Consider the following 22,067-nt stretch of genomic DNA (forward strand, 5'->3'; position numbering starts at 1 on the left):
GCAATTCTCGTTTAATCATTTATCGTTTAATATCGGCAGCCGGGCTAAATTCTTCAGCTAAAATGTTACTGACGGGCCTAACTGTCACGTTTAGGATATTATGCATATTATGAATAATATAATTGGCTCATTAAATAATAACTTTACTTATGCAAGGGGATTATACCCCAGTAAAAAGGGCCTTAGCACACTCTCAAATAAGCGCAACATATTTAATATTTCCCATCCAGAGACAATCAAGTTGGTCTCGTAGTCGGGGTTCAGGAACTGAGTAGAAACATTGCACAATATTTATTATCTCGGTTCATAAACAAGTCACAGTGAGCAAAAATATGAAACAAAAACATTGTGGTTTAAAAAATTTGCAGATCTAAAATGAAATGCAACCACTTAACATGCAGGCAAATCTAAATTAAACCATTATGTACCATTACTTCATTATTAAAGAAAATAGTGAAAATGAAGTATTTCAAATTGCATTTGATGCACAATACCAGACAATGGATTAACAGTGTGCAACAATAAATATCTGCAGTATTAATGATGATGTGGAGATGCCGGCATTGGACTGGGGTGAGCACAGTAAGAAGTCTAACAACACCAGGTTAAAGTCCAACAGGTACCACGCTTCGGGGCATCCTTTTCTGCAGCATATGAGGTAGACAACGTTGGCCGAGTCGCACGAGTATGTACCGCGTACCTGGTGGGTGGTGTTCTACCGTGTAATGATGGTACCCATGTCGATGGTCTGGCATGTCTTGCAGAGATTGCCATGGCAGGGTTGTGTGGTGTCGTGGTTGCTGTTCTGAAGGCTGGGTAGTTTGCTGCAAACAATGGTTTGTTTGAGGTTGCACGATTTTTTGAAGGCAAGTAGTGGGGGCGTGGGGATGACCTTGGCAAGATGTTCATCTTCATCGATGACGTGTTGAAGGCTGCGAAGAAGATGTTGTAGTTTCTCTGCTCCGGGGAAGTACTGGACGACGAAGGGTACTCTGTCGGTTGTGTCCCATGTTTGTCTTCTGAGGAGGTCGGTGCGGCTTTTTGCTGTGGCGTGTTGGAACTGTCGATCGATGAGTCAAGCGCCATATCCTGTTCGTACAAGGGCATCTTTCAACACATCGGAAAGGATGTTCCGAAGTGTAGTACATTGGCGAGACCAGGCAGACGCTGCGACAACGGATGAACGGACATCGCGCGACAATCACCAGGCAGGAACGTTCCCTTCCAGTCGGGGAACAGTTCAGCAGTCAAGGGCATACAGCCTCTGATCTCCAGGTAAGCGTTCTCCAAGGCGGCCTTCAGGATGCGCAACAACATAAAATCGCTGAGCAGAAACTTATAGCACACGAGTACAGCCTCAACCAGGACCTGGGATTCATGTCACATTACATTCATCCCCCACCATCTGGCCTGGGTTTGCGAAATCCTACCAAATGTCCTGGCTTGAGACAATTCATACCTCTTTAATCTGGGGTTACCTCTATCTCTGTATCTGTAAAGACTTAATTACCTGCAAATTCTCACATTCTAAGCATTGTCTTGCATCTTTGACTTTGTCTATATATATGTTTCTGGAACATACCACTTCATTCGCCTGAGGAATGAGCAGTGCTCCTAAAGCTAGTGATTTGAAGCAAACCTGTTGGACTTTAACCTGGTGTTCTAAGACTTCTGACTATGCAGTATTTTTAAAAAAATAAATATTTTGCCTCCTGCACTCCCGGCTCCTCTGCAACCCCAAATATTGCGAGCCTCCAGCCCGGTTTGACCCTGGATCCTACCACCCTCGACACTGCCCTTGCTACTCCCTCCCAAAATTCCCCCAGCGCTGGGCATGCCCAGAACATATGGGCATGGTTTGCTGGGCTCCCTGAGCACCTAATACACCTGTCCTCGCTCCCAAATAACCGGCTCATCCTTGTCCCGGCCATGTGAGCCCTATGCAGCCCCTTAAACTGTATGAGGCTAAGCCTTGCACAAGAAGAGGAGGAGTTCACCCTTTCTACGGCGTCCGCCCACGTCCCCTCCTCAATCTCCTCACCCAGCTACTCCTCCCATTTACCCTTCAGCTCCTCCACCGAGGCTTCGTCTACCTCCTGCATCACTTGGTACGCTGCCGAAATCCTCCCCTCTCCAACCCACACCCCTGAGAGCACACTGTCCTGGGCCCCACGCAGCGGCAACAGAGGGAACTCCGCCACCTGCCGCTTGACAAACGCCCTTACCTGCATGTACCTAAAGGTGTTCCCCGGGGGGAGCCCGAACTTCCCTTCCAGCTCACCCAGGCTCGCAAACTTCCTGTCTACAAACAGGTCCCCCAACCTCCTAACACCTGCCCTGTACCAACTCAGGAACCCGCCATCAATTCTCCCCGGGGCAAACCGGTGGTTCCCCTGTATCGGGGACCCCATCGAGGCCCCCACCTCCCCCCTGTGCCGTTTCCATTGCCCCCAAATTTTGAGGGTAGCCGCCACCACCGGGCTTGTGGTATACCTCGTTGGAGGGAGCTGCAGCGGCGCCGTTACCAGCGCCTCCAGGCTCGTGCCCACACAGGACGCCATCTCCATCCTCTTCCATGCTGCCCCTTCCCCGTCCATCACCTACTTACGCACCATCGCTGCGTTGGCAGCCCAATAGTACCCACAGAGGTTGGGCAGCACCAGCCCCCCCCCCTCCCTGCCCCGCTCCAGGAACACCCTTCTCACCCTCGGGGTCCCGTGCGCCCACACAAACCCCGTAATGCTCCTGTTAACCCGCCTGAAAAAGGTCTTCGGAATAAGGATGGGGAGGCACTGGAACAGGAACAGAAACCTCGGGAGCACTGTCACCTTGACTGATTGCACCCTACCCGCCAGAGACAGCGGCAACATGTCCCATCTCTTAAACTCCTCCTCCATTTGCTCCACCAGCCTCGTGAGGTTAAGCTTCTGCAAGGCCCCCCAGCTCCTGGCCACCTGGACCCCCAAGTACCTGAAGCTCCTCTCCGCCCTTTTTAGTGGGAGCCCACCAATCCCCTCCTTCTGGTCCCCCGGGTGTACAACGAACAGCTCGCTCTTCCCCATGTTGAGCTTGTACCCTGTGAAATCCCCAAATTCCCTGAGAATCCTCATCAGCTCCGGCATTCCCCCCACCGGGTCCGCCACATACAACAACAGGTCATCCGTATAGAGCAACACTCAGTGTTCCTCCCCACCTCGCACCAGCCCCCTCCAGTACCTCGACTCCCTCAGCGCCATGGCCAGGGGTTCAATTGCCAGCGCAAAAAGCAGGGGGGACAAGGGACACCCCTGTCTCGTCCCTCGGTATAACCAAAAATACTCCGACCTCCTCCTATTAGTGGCCACGCTCGCCACCGGGGCCTCATATAACAGCCTCGCCCACCTGACAAACCCCTCCCCAAACCCGAACCTCTCCAGCACCTCCCACAAGTACCCCCACTCAATGCTATCAAAGGCCTTCTCCGTGTCCATCGCCACCACTATCTCCACTTCGCCTTCTACCGCCGGCATCATTATAACATTCAAGAGCCTCCGTATGTTAGTGTTCAGCTGCCTCCCCTTCACGAACCCCGTTTGATCCTCATGGATAACCTGCAGCACACAGTCCTCTATCCTTGTGGCTAAAATCTTCGCCAACAGCTTGGCGTCTACATTTAAGAGTGAGATCGGCCTGTATGACCAACACTGCAGGGGATCCTTGTCCCGCTTAATGGATCAATGAAATCAGCGTCAGAGACATCGTCGGAGGCAGAGCCCCCCCTTCCCTTGCCTCGTTGAAGGTCCTAACCAGCAGGGTGCCCAACAGGTCTGCATACATCTTATAGAATTCGACCGGGAACCCATCCGGCCCCGGCGCCTTCCCCGACTGCATGCTCCCTATCCCTTTGACCAGCTCCTCCAGCTCAACCGGTGCCCCCAGTCCCTCCACCTGTCCCTCCTCCACCCTCGGGAATCTCAGCCGGTCCAAAAAGCGCCCCATCCCCCCCTCCTCCGCTGGGGGTTCGGACCAATACAGTTCCTCATAAAAGTCCCTGAAGACTCCATTAATGTCTACCCCTCTTCGCACCACATTCGATCCCCTATCCTTAACTCCATCGATCTCCCTGGCCGCATCCCACTTACGGAGCTGGTGCGCCAGCATCCTGCTCGCCTTCTCCCCATATTCATACACCGCTCCCTGTGTCTTCCTCCACTGAGCTTCTACCTTTCTGGTGGTCAACAAGTTGAACTCAGCCTGGAGACTACGCCGCTCCCTCAGCAATCCCTCCTCTGGAGCCTCCGCGTATCTCCTGTCCACCCTCACCATCTCTCCCACCAGTCTCTCCCTCTCTCTCTGCTCTCTCCTCTCCCTGTGGGCTCGAATGGAGATCAACTCCCCCCTAACCACCGCCTTCAGCACTTCCCAAACCGTCCTCACTCGGACCTCCCCATTGTCATTGGCCTCCAGGAACCTCTCGATACATCCTCGAACCCGCCCGCCCACCTCCTCGTCTGCCAGAGGCCCCACCTCCAAGCGCCAAAGCGGGTGCTGGTCTCTCTCCTCCCCCAACTCGAGGTCCACCCAGTGCGGGGCATGGTCAGAAATAGCTATCGCCGAATACTCAGCATCTTCAACCCTCGCAATCAGCGTCCTACTCAGAACGAAAAAATCAATCCGGGAATAGGCCTTATGCACATGGGAGAAGAATGAAAATTCCCTGGCCCTCAGCCTCGCAAACCTCCATGGATCCACCCCTCCCATCTGGTCCATAAACCCCCTCAACACCTCCTGGATTGTCCTGGATCTGGATCGATCCAGTGGCGGATCCAGCACCATGTTGAAATCCCCCCCCCCCATTACCAGGCACCCCGCCTCCAAATCTGGAATCCGGCCCAACATGCGCCGCATGAAACCTGCACCATCCCAATTCGGGGCGTATACATTGACCAGCACCACCCGCTCCCCCTGCAGCTTGCCGCTTACCATCACATACCTCCCGCCACTGTCTGCCACAACAGTCGACGCCTCAAACGACACCCTCTTTCCCACCAGGATCGCCACCCCCCGATTTCTTGCATCCAGCCCTGAATGAAACACCTGGCCCACCCATCCCTTCCTCAATCTAACCTGATCCGCCACCTTCAGGTGCGTCTCCTGAAGCATGGCCACATCCGCCTTCAGCCCCTTCAGGTGCGCAAACACGCGGGCCCGTTTGACCGGCCCATTCAGTCCCCTCACATTCCAGGTTATCAGCTGGATCAGGGGGCCACATCCCCCCTCCCCCGCTGACTAGCCATTACCCTTCCTCAGCCCGCCACGTGCCCCTCGCTCAGCCCGTTCCCCACGGCGGCAGACCCCCATCTCGACCTCCTCTACATACTCCAGCTTCTTCTTGGCCATTCCAGCAGCAATCCGGTACCCCCCCGCCACGCCCACCCGCCATGCCCCCCTTCCCCCCCCCCCCCCCAGCTAGGACCCCCCCAGCTGCGTTACTCCCTCCATTGCACTCCCGCAAGTCAGCTGACTCTTGCTGACCCCGGCCACTCACGCCACTCCTCCGACCCCTCCCAGCGTGGGGCTTCCCCTTCTCCCCAGTGTCCACCAGCAGGCTTTCCTCCCCCTCCCGCTCTCAAGCAGGAAAACGCCCACGCTTCCCAGCTCCGGCCCCGCCCCCTTCAACCCTCAGCGCGGGAAAAAGCCTGCGCTTTGCACCTGCCCGACCCCACCTCCTCTAAAGCAGTTCCCCTTACCGGCCCGGTCCCCTTACCGGCCCGGTCCCCTTACCTGCCCGGTCCCCTTACTGGCCCGGTCCCCTCGCGGGGCCCCAACCCCCGTTCACACCATCAGCCCCCCACACTGCAGGTACGCCCCCCTACTCAAGCCCATCCAACAAACCCAAGCAGAAAACAGTGCCCCACCCGCCCTGAAAACAACAAAGAACCAACATTAAACAGAGAACTCCCCCCTCAAAATATAACACAGTTACATGCAGACCCCCGCACCCAACCCTCAGTTTGAGTCCAACTTCTCGGCCTGCACAAAGGCCCACGCCTCCTACGGGGGCTCAAAGTAAAAGTGTCGGTCCTTGTAGGTGACCCACAAACGCGCCAGCTGCAGCATGCCGAACTTCACTCCCTTCCTGTGCAGCACCGCCTTCGTCCGATTGTACCCGGCCCTCTTCTTTGCCACCTCCGCACTCCAGTCCTGGTAGATCCGTACCACCGCGTTCTCTCACCTGCTGCTCCGCTCCTTCTTGGCCCACCTGAGCACACACTCCCGGTAACCGGTGGAACCGCACCAGCACCGCCCGTGGCGGCTCATTCGGCTTGGGTCTTCTTGCTAATATTCCGTGGGCCCCCTCCAGCTCCAGGGGCCCCTGAAAGGACCCAGCTCCCATCAGCGAATTTAGCATGATGACCACATAGGCCCCCATGTTTGACCCCTCCAGCCCTTCCGGCATGCCCAGGATCCGCAGATTTTTCCGCCTCAACCGGTTCCCCATCTCCTCGAACCTCTCCTGCCATTTTTTATGGAGTGCCTCGTGCATCTCCACCTTCACTGCGAGGCCTAAGATCTCGTCCTCTCTTTCGGAGACCTTTTGTTGGACTTCTCGGATCGCCACCCCCTGGACCGTCTGGGTCTCCAGCAGCTTATCAATTGAAGCCTTCATCGGCTCCAGCAGCTCCGCTTTAAGCTCCCTGAAGCAGCGCTGGAGAGTCTCCTGCTGCTCCTGCGCCCACTGCATCCATGCCGCCTGGTCTCAGCCCACCGCCATCTTGTGCTTCTTCCCTCGCTTCTGCTTTGGCGCTACAACCACTTTCTTACTCGCCCCACTCCTGGTCCAGGCCATAAACTGCTGGGGAAATGTTGCTGACTCCTTCCCACGTTGGGAAACGTTGAAAAGTACCGCTGGGGTCCCTAAAAAGAGCCCAAGAGTCCGTTCCTGGCGGGAGCTGCCGAACGTCCTTTCTGTGCAGTATTAACCGTAATTGCATATCAGCAATCAAGTTATCTACATCTGATTTTAGACTTTGGTGCATGGGTAGGAGTCATGACCCTCATAAAGACAGTTAATCTTAAAAAAGAGATTAATTTCCCAGGAACCAATCGAGAGAATCAAACAAGATTTTACATTTTATGACTTTAACAAACTAAAAATCAACATGGATGAAACTTTATCTAACAGGCCACTAAGACATCAAACTAAAGAAAAAGACAGCTTTCTCACTCTCCAGCAGCAGTCCCATTGTTAAAAGGTTCACTTCTCCCCAACTTGCCAGGTCGAAACTTTCGGTGTCCTGTGACAATTGTTTCATTACCTGTTTGAGTTTTCCAGGTCCAATTACCACTAACAAGGCATACCATGGTGACTCACTGTTACTTAAAGCTTCAAGAGTTCCGACTGTTCCCTTCCTTTCTAACAGAAACTGAACTCTCACAAGTGTCCTTAAACACAAAACTAGTCTACCTGCTTTGCCACAGCAGTAGTTTTTTTTAATCGCCATGTCTCAAACCGTAGTTGCTTTTTCTATGAGATGCTGTGAAAAGGTGTCAAACTGACACCCGACATATTAATGACTTTGGTTCAGGTTTATCTCCCCGTAGCAACCAAAACATACGGGCATGTCTCAGGGTTGAATTTTTTTATCGTGTCTCCACCATCCTCCTTTTCAGAACGTTCTGTTTACGTTAAAGGAGTTATTTTGAAACATAACCATCTTGAAAGGTTCAGTATGTAGCCTTACTAAAAAATGGTAGTTTTTAAAAGAAATTTGAGGTTTGCTACGAGTACATCCAGGGAGATGTGGGTGGCATGGCTAAGATCTGGAGTAGCATTCCACTTACGCTGCTTAAAACAATGACTGTAGAAGGCCAAAAGTTGAAAGAACAGTGTTTTAACCTACTCTGCAACTCAGTCCTCCTGAACTTTGAAGTGGTTGAAGCACAATTGCAATTGTTTTAAGCAAAATATTTTCTTTTTTAAAAACAGGTCCATTGATAAGGCAGTGCTGCCCCGACGTCCATTTGCTCCCAGGGATATTGCAGATCTGAAAATTGGACATCTAATTAAATTCTCCCGGCCTGCAGGAAAAATCAGCAAAGGAGTGATAAAATACCTGGGTCACCTACCAGGTCGACAGGAAGCATACGTAGGTACAGAACTGGAAGGTGATGAAGTAGGGCGACACAATGGAACATTTGAAGGAGTTCGTTATTTCACTTGGTAAATTTAGCCTTCCTACATTTTAATCTGAATTTAGATTTATTTAAAGTGTGCATGTTTCACTAAAAACCTTTGCTATTCTTTAAGAAGTAGATATAAAGCCTTAGAAAAATATTCACCACCCACATCACATGTGGCACTGTGGCACAGTGATAGCACTGTTGCTTCATTGCCAGGGATCCGGGTTCAATTCTGACATTGGGTAACTTTGTGGAGTTTACACGTTCTCCCCGTGACTGCGTGTGTTTCCTACGGGTGCTCCGGTTTCCTCCCAAGCCCAAAGTTGTGCAGGTTAGGTGGATTGGCCATGTTAAATTTCTCCTTAGTGTCCAAAGATGTGTAGGTTAGTTGGGGTTACAGGGATAGGGTGGGAGATGGGCCTAGGTAGCGTGCTCTTTCAGAGGGTTGGTGCAGACACGATGGACTGAGTGGCCTCCTTCTGCATTCTATGATCATATGCTTCATATTTTTGGTGAACTTCTGTAAAACAGCATTAAGAAATATTTGAAATAAAAACACGAGTGCAAATCATAGCCTACAAAGCGCAAAGAGATAGGGAGGAAAGGGTGGCTAGGCAGAAGCTGGTCGACTCCATACTGGAGGTAGACCATAAATACTCCGAGGCCCCGACTGTAGAACTCCTGGCGGAGAGAAAAGAATTACAAAGGAACTTTGACCTGCTCTCCACCAGGAAAGCAGTACACCAACTCCGCCAGGCACGCGGGGCCCTATACGAACACGGAGACAAAGCCAGCCGCCTTTTGGCCCACCAGCTGAGAAAGCAGGCAGCCAGCAGAGAAATTGCGCAAATCAGAGATACCAGAGGCACGTTGGAAACAGAACCAGAGAAGATTAACAAAACCTTCAAGGCCTTCTACCAAGAGCTGTACACCTCAGAGCCCCCAACGGGGAAGGCTGGGATGAACCGGTTTCTTGACGGACTGAACATACCAGTTGTGGGAGAGGGCAGAAAACGGGATCTGGAAGCACCACTAGCACTGGGAGAGATCATGGAGAGCATTAGCTCCATGCAGGCGGGGAAGGCGCCGGGACCGGACGGATTCCCGGCGGACTTCTACAAAAAATTTGCGACAGCGCTGGCCCCGCACATGCGGGAGATGTTCACAGACTCGCTAGCTAGGGGCACGTTGCCACCCACGTTAGCACAGGCCTCAATCTCGCTGATACCTAAGAAAGACAAAGACCCAACGGAATGTGGGTCATACAGACCCATATCTCTGCTGAATGCAGACGCCAAAATACTGGCCAAAATCCTAGCCAAAAGGCTAGAAGACTGTGTACCTGAGGTGGTCACAGAGGACCAGACGGGCTTTGTCAAAGGTAGACAGCTGACCGCGAACATCAGGCGCCTGCTGAACGTGATAATGACCCCCTCCGGGGAGAGAACACAAGAGGTGATCGTCTCCCTGGACGCAGAAAAGGCCTTCGACAGAGTCGAATGGATATACCTCATAGAGGTACTGGAGCGGTTCGGGCTTGGAACAGGGTTCACAGCTTGGGTAAAGCTCCTGTACAACGCTCCCATGGCGAGTGTACAGACCAACAATACCAACTCCCAATACTTCCAGCTGCACAGGGGCACCAGACAAGGATGCCCACTGTCCCCGCTGCTGTTCGCACTAGCAATCGAACCGCTAGCAATCGCGCTCAGGGCAGCAAAAAATTGGAGGGGGATCCGAAGGGGAGGTAGAGAGCACAGAGTCTCACTCTATGCGGATGATCTGCTCCTCTATATCTCGGACCCACAAAGCAGCATGGACGGAATCATCGCGCTCCTGAAAGAGTTTGGAGCCTTCTCGGGCTACAAACTCAACATGAGCAAAAGTGAGATCTTCCCATTACACCCGCAAGGGGGGGGGGGGGGCAGCACTAAAGGGGCTGCCGTTCAAACAAGCCCGACATAAATTCCGCTACCTGGGGATCCAAATAGCCCATGACTGGAAAGGGATCCACAAATGGAACCTCACCAGCCTGACGGAGGAAGTTAAAAAGGACCTGCAAAGATGGAACACACTCCCGCTCTCCCTCGCGGGGAGAGTTCAGACGATCAAAATGAACGTACTGCCCAGGTTCCTCTTCCTGTTTAGATCCATTCCGATCTACATCCCCAAGGCCTTTTTCAAAGCGCTGGACAAACTCATCATGGCGTTCGTATGGGGGGGTAAAAATGCTAGGATCCCAAAGAAGGTCTTACAAAAAACAAAAACCAGGGGAGGGCTAGCCCTCCCGAATCTACAATTCTACCACTGGGCAGCAACAGCCGAGCGAGTAAGGGGATGGATCCAGGAGCCAGAGGCTGAGTGGGTGCGTGCGGAGGAGGCCTCCTGCATGGGAACCTCCCTCCGGGCCCTCGCCACGGCAGCACTCCCATCCCCACCCAAAAAACACTCCAGCAGCCCAGTGGTGACAGCCACCCTCCAATCCTGGAACCAACTGCGGCAGCAACTTGGCCTGACCAAAATGTCGAACAGGGCTCCCATCTGCAACAACCATAGGTTCACACCAGCACTGACTGACGCCACCTTCAAAAGGTGGAGGCAGGACGGGGGGACACTGACAGTCAGGGACCTATACACGGACGACAGGATCGCAACACTGGACGAACTGACAGAGAAATTTCAGCTAGCTGGGGGGAACGAGCTACGGTACCTGCAGCTCAAAAACTTCCTACGAAAGGAGACAAGGACGTACCCACAACCGCCACGACAGACACTACTGGAAGACCTACTGGACGCAAGTATCCTAGAGAAAGGGAACTGTAGTGACATGTATGACCGACTGGTAGATAGGGACGACACCGTACTGGACGCAACAAGGAGGAAATGGGAGGACGACCTGGGGATGGAGATCGGGTGGGGACTCTGGAGCGAAGCACTGCATAGGGTCAACTCCACCTCCACGTGCGCAAGGCTCAGCCTGACGCAACTAAAAGTGGTACATAGAGCCCACTTAACAAGAACCCGTATGAGTAGGTTCTTCCCGGAGGTGGAAGACAGATGTGAACGGTGCCAAAGAGGCCCGGCCAACCACGCCCACATGTTCTGGTCCTGCCCCAGACTCGTGGAGTACTGGACAGCCTTCTTCGAGGTAATGTCCAAAGTGGTGGGAGTGAGGGTGGAGCCATGCCCGATAGTGGCGGTCTTCGGGGTTTCAGAACAGCCAGATCTATTCCTGGGGAGGAGGGCGGATGCCCTTGCCTTTGCCTCCCTGATCGCCCGCCGTAGAATCCTGTTTGGCTGGCGGTCAGCAGCACCGCCCAGAGCTGCGGACTGGCTGTCCGACCTCTCGGAATCTCTCCAAATGGAGAAAATCAAATTTGCCATCCGAGGGTCGGACGACGGCTTCCACAGAACGTGGGAGCCATTCATGCAACTGTTCCGGGACCTATTTGTGGCCAATGTACAAGAGGAAGAATAGTCGGGGGAAGGTAGCGGGAGGGGGGGGGGGGGGGCTACAGGTTCGTTACGGGGGTTCGATGGCTAGCTAAGGCCCAAAACCAAGCTAAATAAACATGTTGAGGGGGGGGGGGGGGGGGCGCAGTTACTACTACGAAGATGCTTACCTGTAAATATGTATGTTAATTTTTGCGTGTTTGTTTTTGTTTGTTTTTTTTTTTCTCTCTCCTAACAATTTGTAATTTGTTCAATATAAAATACGAAAACTGAATAAAAACATTTATAAAAAAAAATAAAAACACGAGTGCTAGAAAACCTCAGCAGGTCTGGCAGCATCTCAGTGACTCTACCATTCACAAGAAGTCATATTGGCCTCAAAAATATGAACTCTGTTTCCCTCTCCGCAGATGTTGCCAGATCTGAGTATTTCCAGTTCTCATGTTTTAACTTCAAATTTCCAGCATCCACAGTGTTTTGCTTTTAAGTTACGAGAAGGTAGTTTGTTGAATACACAGCAATAACAATACCCACAAATTATTAATGACTATTTGCTCATAGGGGTTCATAGTACTTTGGGCTGAATCTTCTGTGGAGTAGCAATCACTGTCGGATTACATTCCATTTTACTTACCTTAGTCTGGAGCTGCACGTTTCTCATACTTTCCCATAAACCACTCTTAGAATAAATTTGGAAGATGGAATGGAATTGTCTTTACTGATATTACCTGGAGTGACTGTTCTGGCATGAAGCATTCAGTCCAAACAACTAACCATGATAGCTCCATAATGACCCTTATTAAATTCTCCAAAATCACATTAATGAAGAAGAGGTTTTTATTTTATTTTATTTTTTTAAAAAATTAATTTTTATTCAAATTTTCACATTTTCACAAAAAAGAAAACAGTAACAGAAAATTCTAAGAACAAAAACAACCCCCCCCCCCCCCCCGTGTATACAAAAGAGAAAAAATAAATAAACGGCCATCGTTGGCAAAGATTCAACTGAAACAAAATCAAAGAGACAACCCCCCCCCCACCCCCCGGGTTGCTGCTGCTGCTGACCTTTTGATTTTACCGTTCTGCCAGGAGATCTAGGAATGGTTGCCATCTCCTGAAAAACCCCTGCAATGAGCCCCTTAGGGCAAATTTCACCCTCTCCAATTTAATAAACCCCGCCATATCGTTGACCCAGGCTTCCACGCTTGGGGGCCTCGCATCCTTCCACTGAAGAAGAATCCTCCGCCGGGCTACTAGGGACGCAAAGGCCAGAACACCGGCCTCTTTCGCACTCCTGCACTCCCGGCTCCTCTGCAACCCCAAATATTGCGAGTCCCCAGCCTGGATTGACCCTGGATCCTACCACCCTCGATACTGTCCTTGCTACACCCTTCCAAAATTCACCCAGCACTGGGCATGCCCAGAACATGTGGACATGGTTTGCTGGGCCCCAGAGCACCTAATACACCTGTCCTCGCTCCCAAAAAAACGGCTCATCCTTGTCCCCTATGCAGCACCTTAAATTGTATGAGGCTTGAGGTTTTTATTTTAATTGATATGTTAGCACTTGAGGTAACAGCATCCATCCACAAGTGAATATGTTATATTAGTCATATAAGGTGACAATGAAAATATAATATATAATCAGGTGTTATGATCCCCATGGGGATCGATAACTTTTAAAACAGAAGAGGGCAGCACGGTGGCGCAATGGTTAGCCCTGCTGCCAGGTCCCAGGTTCGATCCCGGCTCCGGGTCACTGTCCATGTGGGGTTTGCACATTCTCCCCGTGATTGCGTTGGTTTCGCTCCCACAACCCAAAGATGTGCAGTGTAGGTGGATTGGCCATGCTAAATTGCCCCTTAATTGGAAAAAATGAATTGAGCACTAAATTTATTTTAAAAAGCTTTTAAAACAGAAATTCGAACTTCCAATTAATAGTTGAAAGAATGACAAGTTTTTACGATTTAAGACTTTTACTGCAATGAACAGCCTTAAAAGAACAATTGACTGAACAATAATTTTGGTAGTCAATTTACACTTAAAAATACAGACAAGAACTTTCCCCTTTTCTTGTTAACATGACCGAAAAACCCACTTCATAGTTAGACATTTTTCTTGTCCTTTTCTCCCAGAAAAAGTTCAAAGTGATTCTTAGTTCATGAGAGTTTACTTCCATTTTTTATTTTCACAGCCTGTAACCCAGAACTGATTTTTTCCTGGTGATTCTCTCCAACACAAGCGAGGCAAAACTTCCAGCCTGGTTTTAACTCCTCATGAATTTGCTCTTTATAATCTGAGCACAAGCTTCAACCCACATTCCTATGCAGTGAACCACAGAGACATTTGACCTTTAAGTTGTTCTCTCTTTCTCGAATCCTGGCAGATTAACTTTGTGATATTTAGTGACCCACTCTGACAATGGCTTCCTCTGTAATTTTCCCCTCTCAAAACCCAACTTTGTACTGTAGCAAACTAAATTACATGGGTTTAGTATCCAGTTAGAAATGCTCATTACAACCTGGCATTTTCAATACCTTCCTGTGACTTGAGAGACCACAGTGCTGCGACTGTTGTCTCCATGTGCAAACCTTACACTTTCTGCTCAGCAAAACAATTTGGGCCACCCTTTAATTTTCAGCAGCTATGTCATCCAGGGTCAGCATGGTGGCACAGTGGTTAGCATTGCTGCCTACAGCACTGAGGACCCGGGTTCGAATCCCGGCTCTGGGATGCCCCTTAATTGGAAAAAATAATTGGGTACTCTAAATTTATTTTAAAAAAACTATGTCATCCAGGCCTGTTGTCAGGCAGAGTTCAGAATAGATCACATGACCCTCTTCATTTGACCCTAAGTTAAAGACCCAGTCCCAAAACATAATCTTATAAATCTAACAATGATACTGCTGGCAATAACTTAGTTAAAAGTTGTAATGTTAGCGTAAACTAAACTTAGAACTAGGACCTTTAGTACAAGTTGCACACACTGTTCAATACAGTAGTTAAGTACTATGAGATTCATGCACATTTCATTATCAAGTATTGAGGACCTGATAGTGGCCATATGAATCACAGTACCTGGGCAGCAGAATGACACAGTGGTTAGCACTGCTGGCTCATGGTGCCGAGGTCCAAGTTTCGATCCCAGCTCTGGGTTATTGTCTGTGTGGAGTTTGCACATTCTCCCCCTGTTTGCGTGGGTTTCGCCCCCACAACCCAAAGCTATGCAGGGTAGGTGGGTTGGCCACACTAAATTGCCCCTTAATTGGAAAAAATTAATTGGTACTCTAAATGTATTTTAAAAAGAGAATTACGGTACCTTCAGTCAATAGATAATCCTGCAGAACAGGAGTGCTGGTAACACAGAATGGGGACCATACCTCATGATGTTTTTCCAATTCTATGTCAAATATTTGCATACATTGTTCAGATGGGTGTCATTTTTACCAGGCTGAAGGGTGAACCAGTTTGTGCAAATGTTTGTAGATCCAATAAGTTACGATGATAGGTCTGCATGATGGCGATCCCCTTAATAGTGGTAGAAGCCTGCAAGATCTTGGTATTAAAAAAGAGGCAGCCTCTCTGATTAGTGAGTGTCCTATAGTGACTGTCCTAGGAGGGGCAGCACGGTAGCATTGTGGATAGCACAATTGCTTCACAGCTCCAGGGTCCCAGGTTCGATTCCGGCTTGGGTCACTGTCTGCACATCCTCCCCATGTGTGCGTGGGTTTCCTCCGGGTGGTCCGGTTTCCTCCCACAGTCCAAAGATGTGCAGGTTAGATGGATTGGCCATGATAAATTGCCCTTAGTGTCCAAAATTGCCCTTAGTATTGGGTGGGGTTACTGGGTTATGGGGATAGGGTGGAGGTGTTGACCTTGGGTAGGGTGCTCTTTCCAAGAGCCGGTGCAGACCCGATGGGCCGAATGGCCTCCTTCTGCACTGTAAATTCTATGAATAATTCTATGAATTCCGACTCTACCATCATCCCAGTTGATATGGAGTAAGTGGGAGTAGACATGAAACACAATTCTAACTTTTAATTGAAACAAATATCTGTATGATTTGATGCACAATATTTCATTCAACATGCATCATTTCACTGATGCTAGTGGTCCAGTTTAGTATGTGAAAGCACAATAGCTACTTTGAAGACAGTGAGGGCCTGTGTGTAAACACTTAACCTCAGGATCACAGAATCCTGCCCTAAGGGTTGACGCCATCGGAAACGCCGTTGCGTTTCTCGACCCCGTCAACACGGCCTCAGGATCAGCAATTCTGGCCCTTACAGAGGGCCAGCACGCCACTGGAAATGTTTGCGCCCCTCCAGCTGCTGATCCCGGCGTCAACTGGGTGCCGCGGGATCCGTCCATGCTCAGTGGCACCGGCGCTAACGCACGCATACGCAGTGGCTTCCTTCAACATGCTGGCCCCGACGCAACATGGTGCAGGACTACAGGGGCTGGCACGGAATAAAGGAGGCCCCCAGCCAGAGAGGCCGGCATGACGTTCGGTGAGCCCCGATCGCGGGTCAGGCCACATCGGAGGCCCCCCCGGGGCCCTCCCCTCCGGACCCCCCTCCCCCCACAGGCCGCCCCCAACCCTTCCACGCAGAGTTCCCGCCGGCGGCGCCGGTGGGACTCGGCTTTTTATGATGGCCGAGAATCGACGGGGGGGGGCCGCATAGCCCCCGACTGGCGCTGCGCCAACCACACTGGCGCCAATGGCACCGATTCTCTGCTCTGCGGAGAATCGCGTGCCAGCGTCAGAGTGTGGTGTGGCGCGATTCGCGCTGGTCGTGGGGATTCTCCGGCCCCGGGCTGAGAGAATCCCGCCCTTAATGTATGCAAAGAAATCTAGTATTTTACATCTGTGAAGAAATTCGAGAGGGAACTTTTGTGGCAGTGGCTAACACTTCCAAAGAAATGTAAACATTACTGCAATCATCCCAATAGTTTAACTGTAATTTTCTGCTTTCTTCACAGCAAATTGAACAAAGGTGTATTTGTGAACTTCAATAAAGTTATTATGGCCTGGGAGTAGAAAAGGGAAAATTGCTTGTGATGTGACCACCTGTCTGAGATAGCACCCTTTCACTCGCAAGCAAGGAGCCTTCTCTTTGTGGAACAAAGTGATTCTGCACATCTAATTTTATCATCTTAAAGATGTAAATATAGTGACTGGACTTAGTAAAATCTCTCTTTTTAATATAAGGTTTATTTTGCAAGAATTCCCAGTGATTAAGTTAATTCAATTTGTGGAAGAATTAGATTTGATCAGAGTTAGACAGAATTGTTTTTATGTAAACCTCATAAATACCAAACTAAAAATTGAGCAAAAAAGTGGACACTGACTGCAAACTCAAGAATAGCCCTGATTATAAACCATCATGTGTAAAAATAAACAATTATTTGGGCATTGTAATGTAAGCTGCAGTCATATTCAACAGTCCTTCTTGTATAAGAGGTGAAACCCATAAGTACATGAAATCAGAAGGCATAAAATTGGTGATGCGTATCTAAGTGGAACCAGGAGCAAAATTCCCTGTAAAATGCTGAATATATTAAGTCTTATGCTGGTTCATTTTAAACAAAATGTGTCAACCAATTCCTGAGACACCTCTCACATCTGACATTCTACCCCTTGTTATTCTACCCTCTCCACAGAGACTGATAACTTTCAAAGAGAAATTTGAACTTCCCAGATATTAGCCGAGAGAACACACAAGATTTCATGTTTTAAAACTTTTATTGTGACAAATACATAAAGAACACTATTAATTAAACACTGCTTTATTTTTGTAAGTAACAGATACTTTAAACTACTGAACAAAATTTGCCCTTTTCAGCTTTTAATGACAACCAAAACAACAATTTTGTTATGTTACTGGGTCCCTTTAATGATTTGCAGCTCCGAATTGCATTTTACTTCTGTTCTTTTCCTTTTCCAATACTATCTTCCACAGTAAGACTTTTCCTGGGGATTCTTCCTCTAGCTCCACCTAGGTAAACCCTCCAGCTTTGCTTTTTGCCCACCAACTTGGTCTTTAAATTGGGTGTTAGCTTCCATCTACATTCTATGTGAACAAAAGAATCAACTTTCTCTGCTTAAGGTGCAGGCCTGGTTGACTATGTATTTTGCTCTTTCGCCCTCAGTTGGCTGTAGACCCAACAAGGCCAAACTGGAACTCTCCCATCTGCACTCACTGTGGACTTAGAAATAGCTGTAATTGAAATGAAATGAAAATGAAAATCGCTTATTGTCACGAGTAGGCTTCAATGAAGTTACTGTGAAAAGCCCCTAGTCGCCACATTCCGGCGCCTATCCGGGGAGGCTGGTACGGGAAGTGTAAATATTTGGCACCTTCTTGCAATTAAACAATCTGTATCTTTCTTTGATCTTTTAGCAACCATCCAGGTTTACTGTCATGTGGACTCCAGGCTATATCACATGACCCCTTTTATTTACCCTGGCCGGCTTTCTCCGTCCCGCCATTCCAGATTTCTGTTCCACCCCGCCGGTGGGATGCTCCGTTTCGCCGGCTGGTCAATGGGGTTTCCCACTGTGGGGCAACCCTACACCGTCGGGAAACCCCCGGGCTGGCGGCAAAATGGAGCATCCCGACAGGAGAATTCAGCTCCCTAAATTTAAAAATACAGTCCCAAATGCTAACACTTTTATAAACCGAAAATTATAGTCCTAAAATATAATAGTCCTATAAACTTCATTCGTGCAACACCCTCCAACTAGTTCAAATTGGTACTTAACATTCAGCCTTTCCACCCAGCCTTCATTCAACGTGCCATTCTTCATCCACAAACTCCCTTCAAGCTGACACTTGTTTACCCCTCCAATCTCCTATTTCAAGCTAGTACTTCACCTTGACAGTTTCTCCCCTTTGCTCAAGCTAATGCTGCTATTTTCCAATCTTTGTCACCCTAAAACTTCACTCCCTCTAGTACCCTTTTGTGTTCTAAAGCACCATATCTCCTCCCCAGCTAAACATCTCAGAGGCCCTCTCCAGCCTAAAACATCAATCCCCCTATCCATTCTAAAACACTGCTCCACTACTCCCTCCCCCCTTCTCAAAACACCACTCCCGATTCCTCCTCCCCAATCCTAAAACACTGCCAGTTCAGTATATGAATGAGAAATAACTACTGTAGGATGAAAGCAAGCATGATATGAAATAAGTTTGTGACTGATGATTTACTTCATAATATTTGTCAATGGTTAACCAATCAAGTGCCTTGAATGTTGATTACACTTTTTAAAAAAAATAACCCCCATAGTCGATCAAATGGAATGTTGCAGGCAGCACATTTCTTGCCTAATTAATCTTCAAATAAACAATTTTTACCAAGGGTATTTTTTAAAGAGCTATTTGGATAAGTTTACCCCTTTTGTTTGGATTTTAACTTGTCATTTCTTCATCTGCCTGGTCTGATGCCCATAACTGTTGAATCTTCTCAGCAATACCCCTTGCGTCCTGCCTCTAGCAGACGCCCTGACTCTCTTCAGTTTCTGAATTGATAGCCTACCTGTAATCAATTTAATACTCAGCTCCTGATGGTTACAGCAATATTCACCCATTACGTGCATGTGTTACACTCCATATTTTGGCATGACCATTCTGTGGTGTGTGATCATATCTACTGTTGCACACCTCCCGGACCAGATGGAGTTGCAGAGTCCACAGCTCCCCATACCTATACATACCATCATTACTGAACACTGAAGGAATTTTGCTATGTCCTGATTTTTCATAGGCAAAGGTGCATGAGACTCAGCAGTATTTAATGCTGACAGTTTTTTCCAGATGCCGAGTTACTACTGTGTATTTTCTGTTGCAAACAATTTAAGTTCCCAGTAAACTAACATTAAGCCAAATTCTCCTTCTACAGACAGCAATTTTGTGTGAGATACTTTGTGTTGATCCTGATAAACTATTCAGAGTGAATAAGAACAAATGTATATCACAATGCCCTGACTGTAGCCTTTCCTGGCAATTGAATCTATCAGGGGTTCATGGTTGATTTCCTCAGAATCGGTGAGGCTTCAGTTTGATCGCTGAATGTCAGCTACAATAAACATATTTGTGTGATACCATGCGTTAATACTGTACCATCAGCATAAGCTTAAGGTCCTAAACATTGTTCCGTTTTCAATCCCCATTGAAAAGATCCATGCCTACAGACTATATTTACAAAGAAAATGCAACATGCCCAAAAGGTGGTTTCTGTCATTACGGTTTTGTACTAGGAATGCAATGTTGCTCATAATCATGACACTGTATAAGTAAATTGAGAGCATGTGTGCAGCTGAAATTATTCCCACATACTATCATCGGGTTTATTCAGTTTAACAGCCGATTAATAAAATCCTGGAGAAATGATTCTTGAAATAACTCAGGCACTTTGTGTGCAAACCATTATCGTTTGGGTGATGTTTTCCATATTTTTATATATATGTTGTGTCTGTCACAATCTCTTTTTATTTAGATTAAATTGTCTAAATGAATCCTAGGTATGAACTGTGTGCAAATGATTTATTATTAGATAATTGCGATGCAGTGTTTTTTCTAAGTCAATAAAGGAAGTGCATTCAATGCCATTTCAGATTTGTTTTGTCAAGATTTCATGTCTCATTCCATACTTATTTAATCTACGTAAGAAATCTTACAACACCAGGTTAAAGTCCAAAATATTTGTTTCAAACACTAGCTTTCGGAGCACTGCTCCTTCCTCAGGTGAATGAAGAGGTATGTTCCAGAAACATATATATAGACAAATTCAAAGATGCCAGACAATGCTTAGAATGCGAGCATTTGCAGGTAAATCAGTCTTTACAGATCCAGAGATAGGGGTAACCCCAGGTTAAAGAGGTGTGAATTGTCTCAAGCCAGGACTGTTGGTAGGATTTCGCAAGCCCAGGCCAGACGGTGGGGGAGGAATGTAATGCGACATGAATCCCAGGTCCCGGTTGAGGCTGCACTTGTGTGCGGAACTTGGCTATAAGTTTCTGCTCGGCGATTCAACGTTGTCGCGCGTCCTGATCATCGCGCGACAATCACCAGGCAGGAATGTTCCCTTCCAATCGGGGAACATTTCAGCAGTCAAGGGCATTCAGCCTCTGATCTCCGGGTAAGCGTTCTCCAAGGCGGCCTTCAGGACGCGCGACAACGCAGAATTGCCGAGCAGAAACTTATAGCCAAGTTCCGCACACGAGTGCGGCCTCAACCGGGACCTGGGATTCATGTCGCATTACATTCACCCCCCACCATCTGGCCTGGGCTTGCGAAATCCGACCAACTGTCCTGGCTTGAGACAATTCACACCTCTTTAACCTGGGGTTATCCCTATCTCTGGATCTGTAAAGACAGAATTACCTGCAAATGCTCGCATTCTAAGCATTGTCTGGCATCTTTGAATTTGTCTATATATATGTTTCTGGAACATACCTCTTCATTCACCTGAGGAAGGAGCAGTGCTCCGAAAGCTAGTGTTTGAAACAAACATGTTGGACTTGAACCTGGTGTTGTAAGACTTCTTACTGTGCTCACCCCAGTCCAACGCCGGCATCTCCACATCATATTTAATCTATGATCTGCTATTAAGAACATTACCGCCAATTTTAACTTGGGGCAGCACTAACGTGGGTTGAAAACCATGCAGGTCCAGGCAGCCTGGGAAATGTCACCTTCTGGGCCGTATCTGCATCAGCTCTCCCAGATTCCCGCTTGAAACTGGTGGACTGTCGGCAGCAGGAGGCCACTTCTGGAGACCGAAGAAACAATTAATAATACTCGGGTAAATTGCCAGGAAAGTGTTTAGAACAGCATCATAATCAGGTCATCCTGCTCCTCCCATCCCGAGAGGAAAGTCCAATAAAGTAAAATCACTTGCATTTTTTAAAGACTCATCTGGCCCTGACTTTCCTTACAATTGATTAGCTTTCTGATCATCGTCTTCTGTTTAAACAAGCTTAATGGCATCATTTGGTGTTCTTTCTGCCTGTTTCGAAGAGCCGGTTAAAATTGGAACCCATGGAGAAGAGAGCAGGGTCTCGACAGCCAAGGCTCATGGGTGATTTTAACTTTGCATCTGGTCTTGCATAAGGCGGCACGGTGGCACACTCCTGCATCACAGTGCCAGAGCCCTGGGTTCAATTCAGCCCTTGGGTGACTGTGTGGAGGTTGCACTTTCTCCCCGTATCTGCTTTGGTTTCCTCCCACAGTCCAAAGATGTGCTGGTTAGGTGCACTGAGCATCTAAATTGTCCCTTAGAGTCCAAAGATACGTATGTTAGGTGTGCTGGCCGTGCTAAATTGCCCCTTTATGTCCAAGGGATGTGTAGGTTAGGTGGGGTTGTGGGGATAGGGCGGGGGAGTTGACCTATGTAGGGAGCACTTTCAGAGGGCAGACTCAATGGGCCTAATGGCCTCCTTCTGTGCT

At 48.6% G+C, this 22,067-nt stretch overlaps 2 protein-coding genes across 3 annotated transcripts in view; one reads left to right on the forward strand and one right to left on the reverse strand.

Annotated features, from left to right (window-relative positions):
• The window catches only part of LOC119969067, a 92,282-nt gene extending 72,055 nt beyond the window's left edge, over nucleotides 1-20,227 (forward strand). For both annotated transcript variants that reach the window (XM_038802259.1, XM_038802260.1), the window contains exons 10-11: nucleotides 7,970-8,203; nucleotides 16,600-20,227. In XM_038802259.1, coding sequence (XP_038658187.1) covers nucleotides 7,970-8,203; nucleotides 16,600-16,657 — 292 coding nt within the window. In that variant the 3' untranslated portion in view covers nucleotides 16,658-20,227. The remainder of the gene's footprint in view (nucleotides 1-7,969; nucleotides 8,204-16,599) is intronic.
• Nucleotides 1-22,067, reverse strand: part of tab3 (TGF-beta activated kinase 1 (MAP3K7) binding protein 3) — a 261,758-nt gene that overhangs the window by 49,403 nt on the left and 190,288 nt on the right. The gene's annotated exons all lie outside the window — the stretch shown is intronic.

Source organism: Scyliorhinus canicula, chromosome 7 (assembly GCF_902713615.1).
Source record: "Scyliorhinus canicula chromosome 7, sScyCan1.1, whole genome shotgun sequence".
Classification (NCBI taxonomy): domain Eukaryota; kingdom Metazoa; phylum Chordata; class Chondrichthyes; order Carcharhiniformes; family Scyliorhinidae; genus Scyliorhinus; species Scyliorhinus canicula.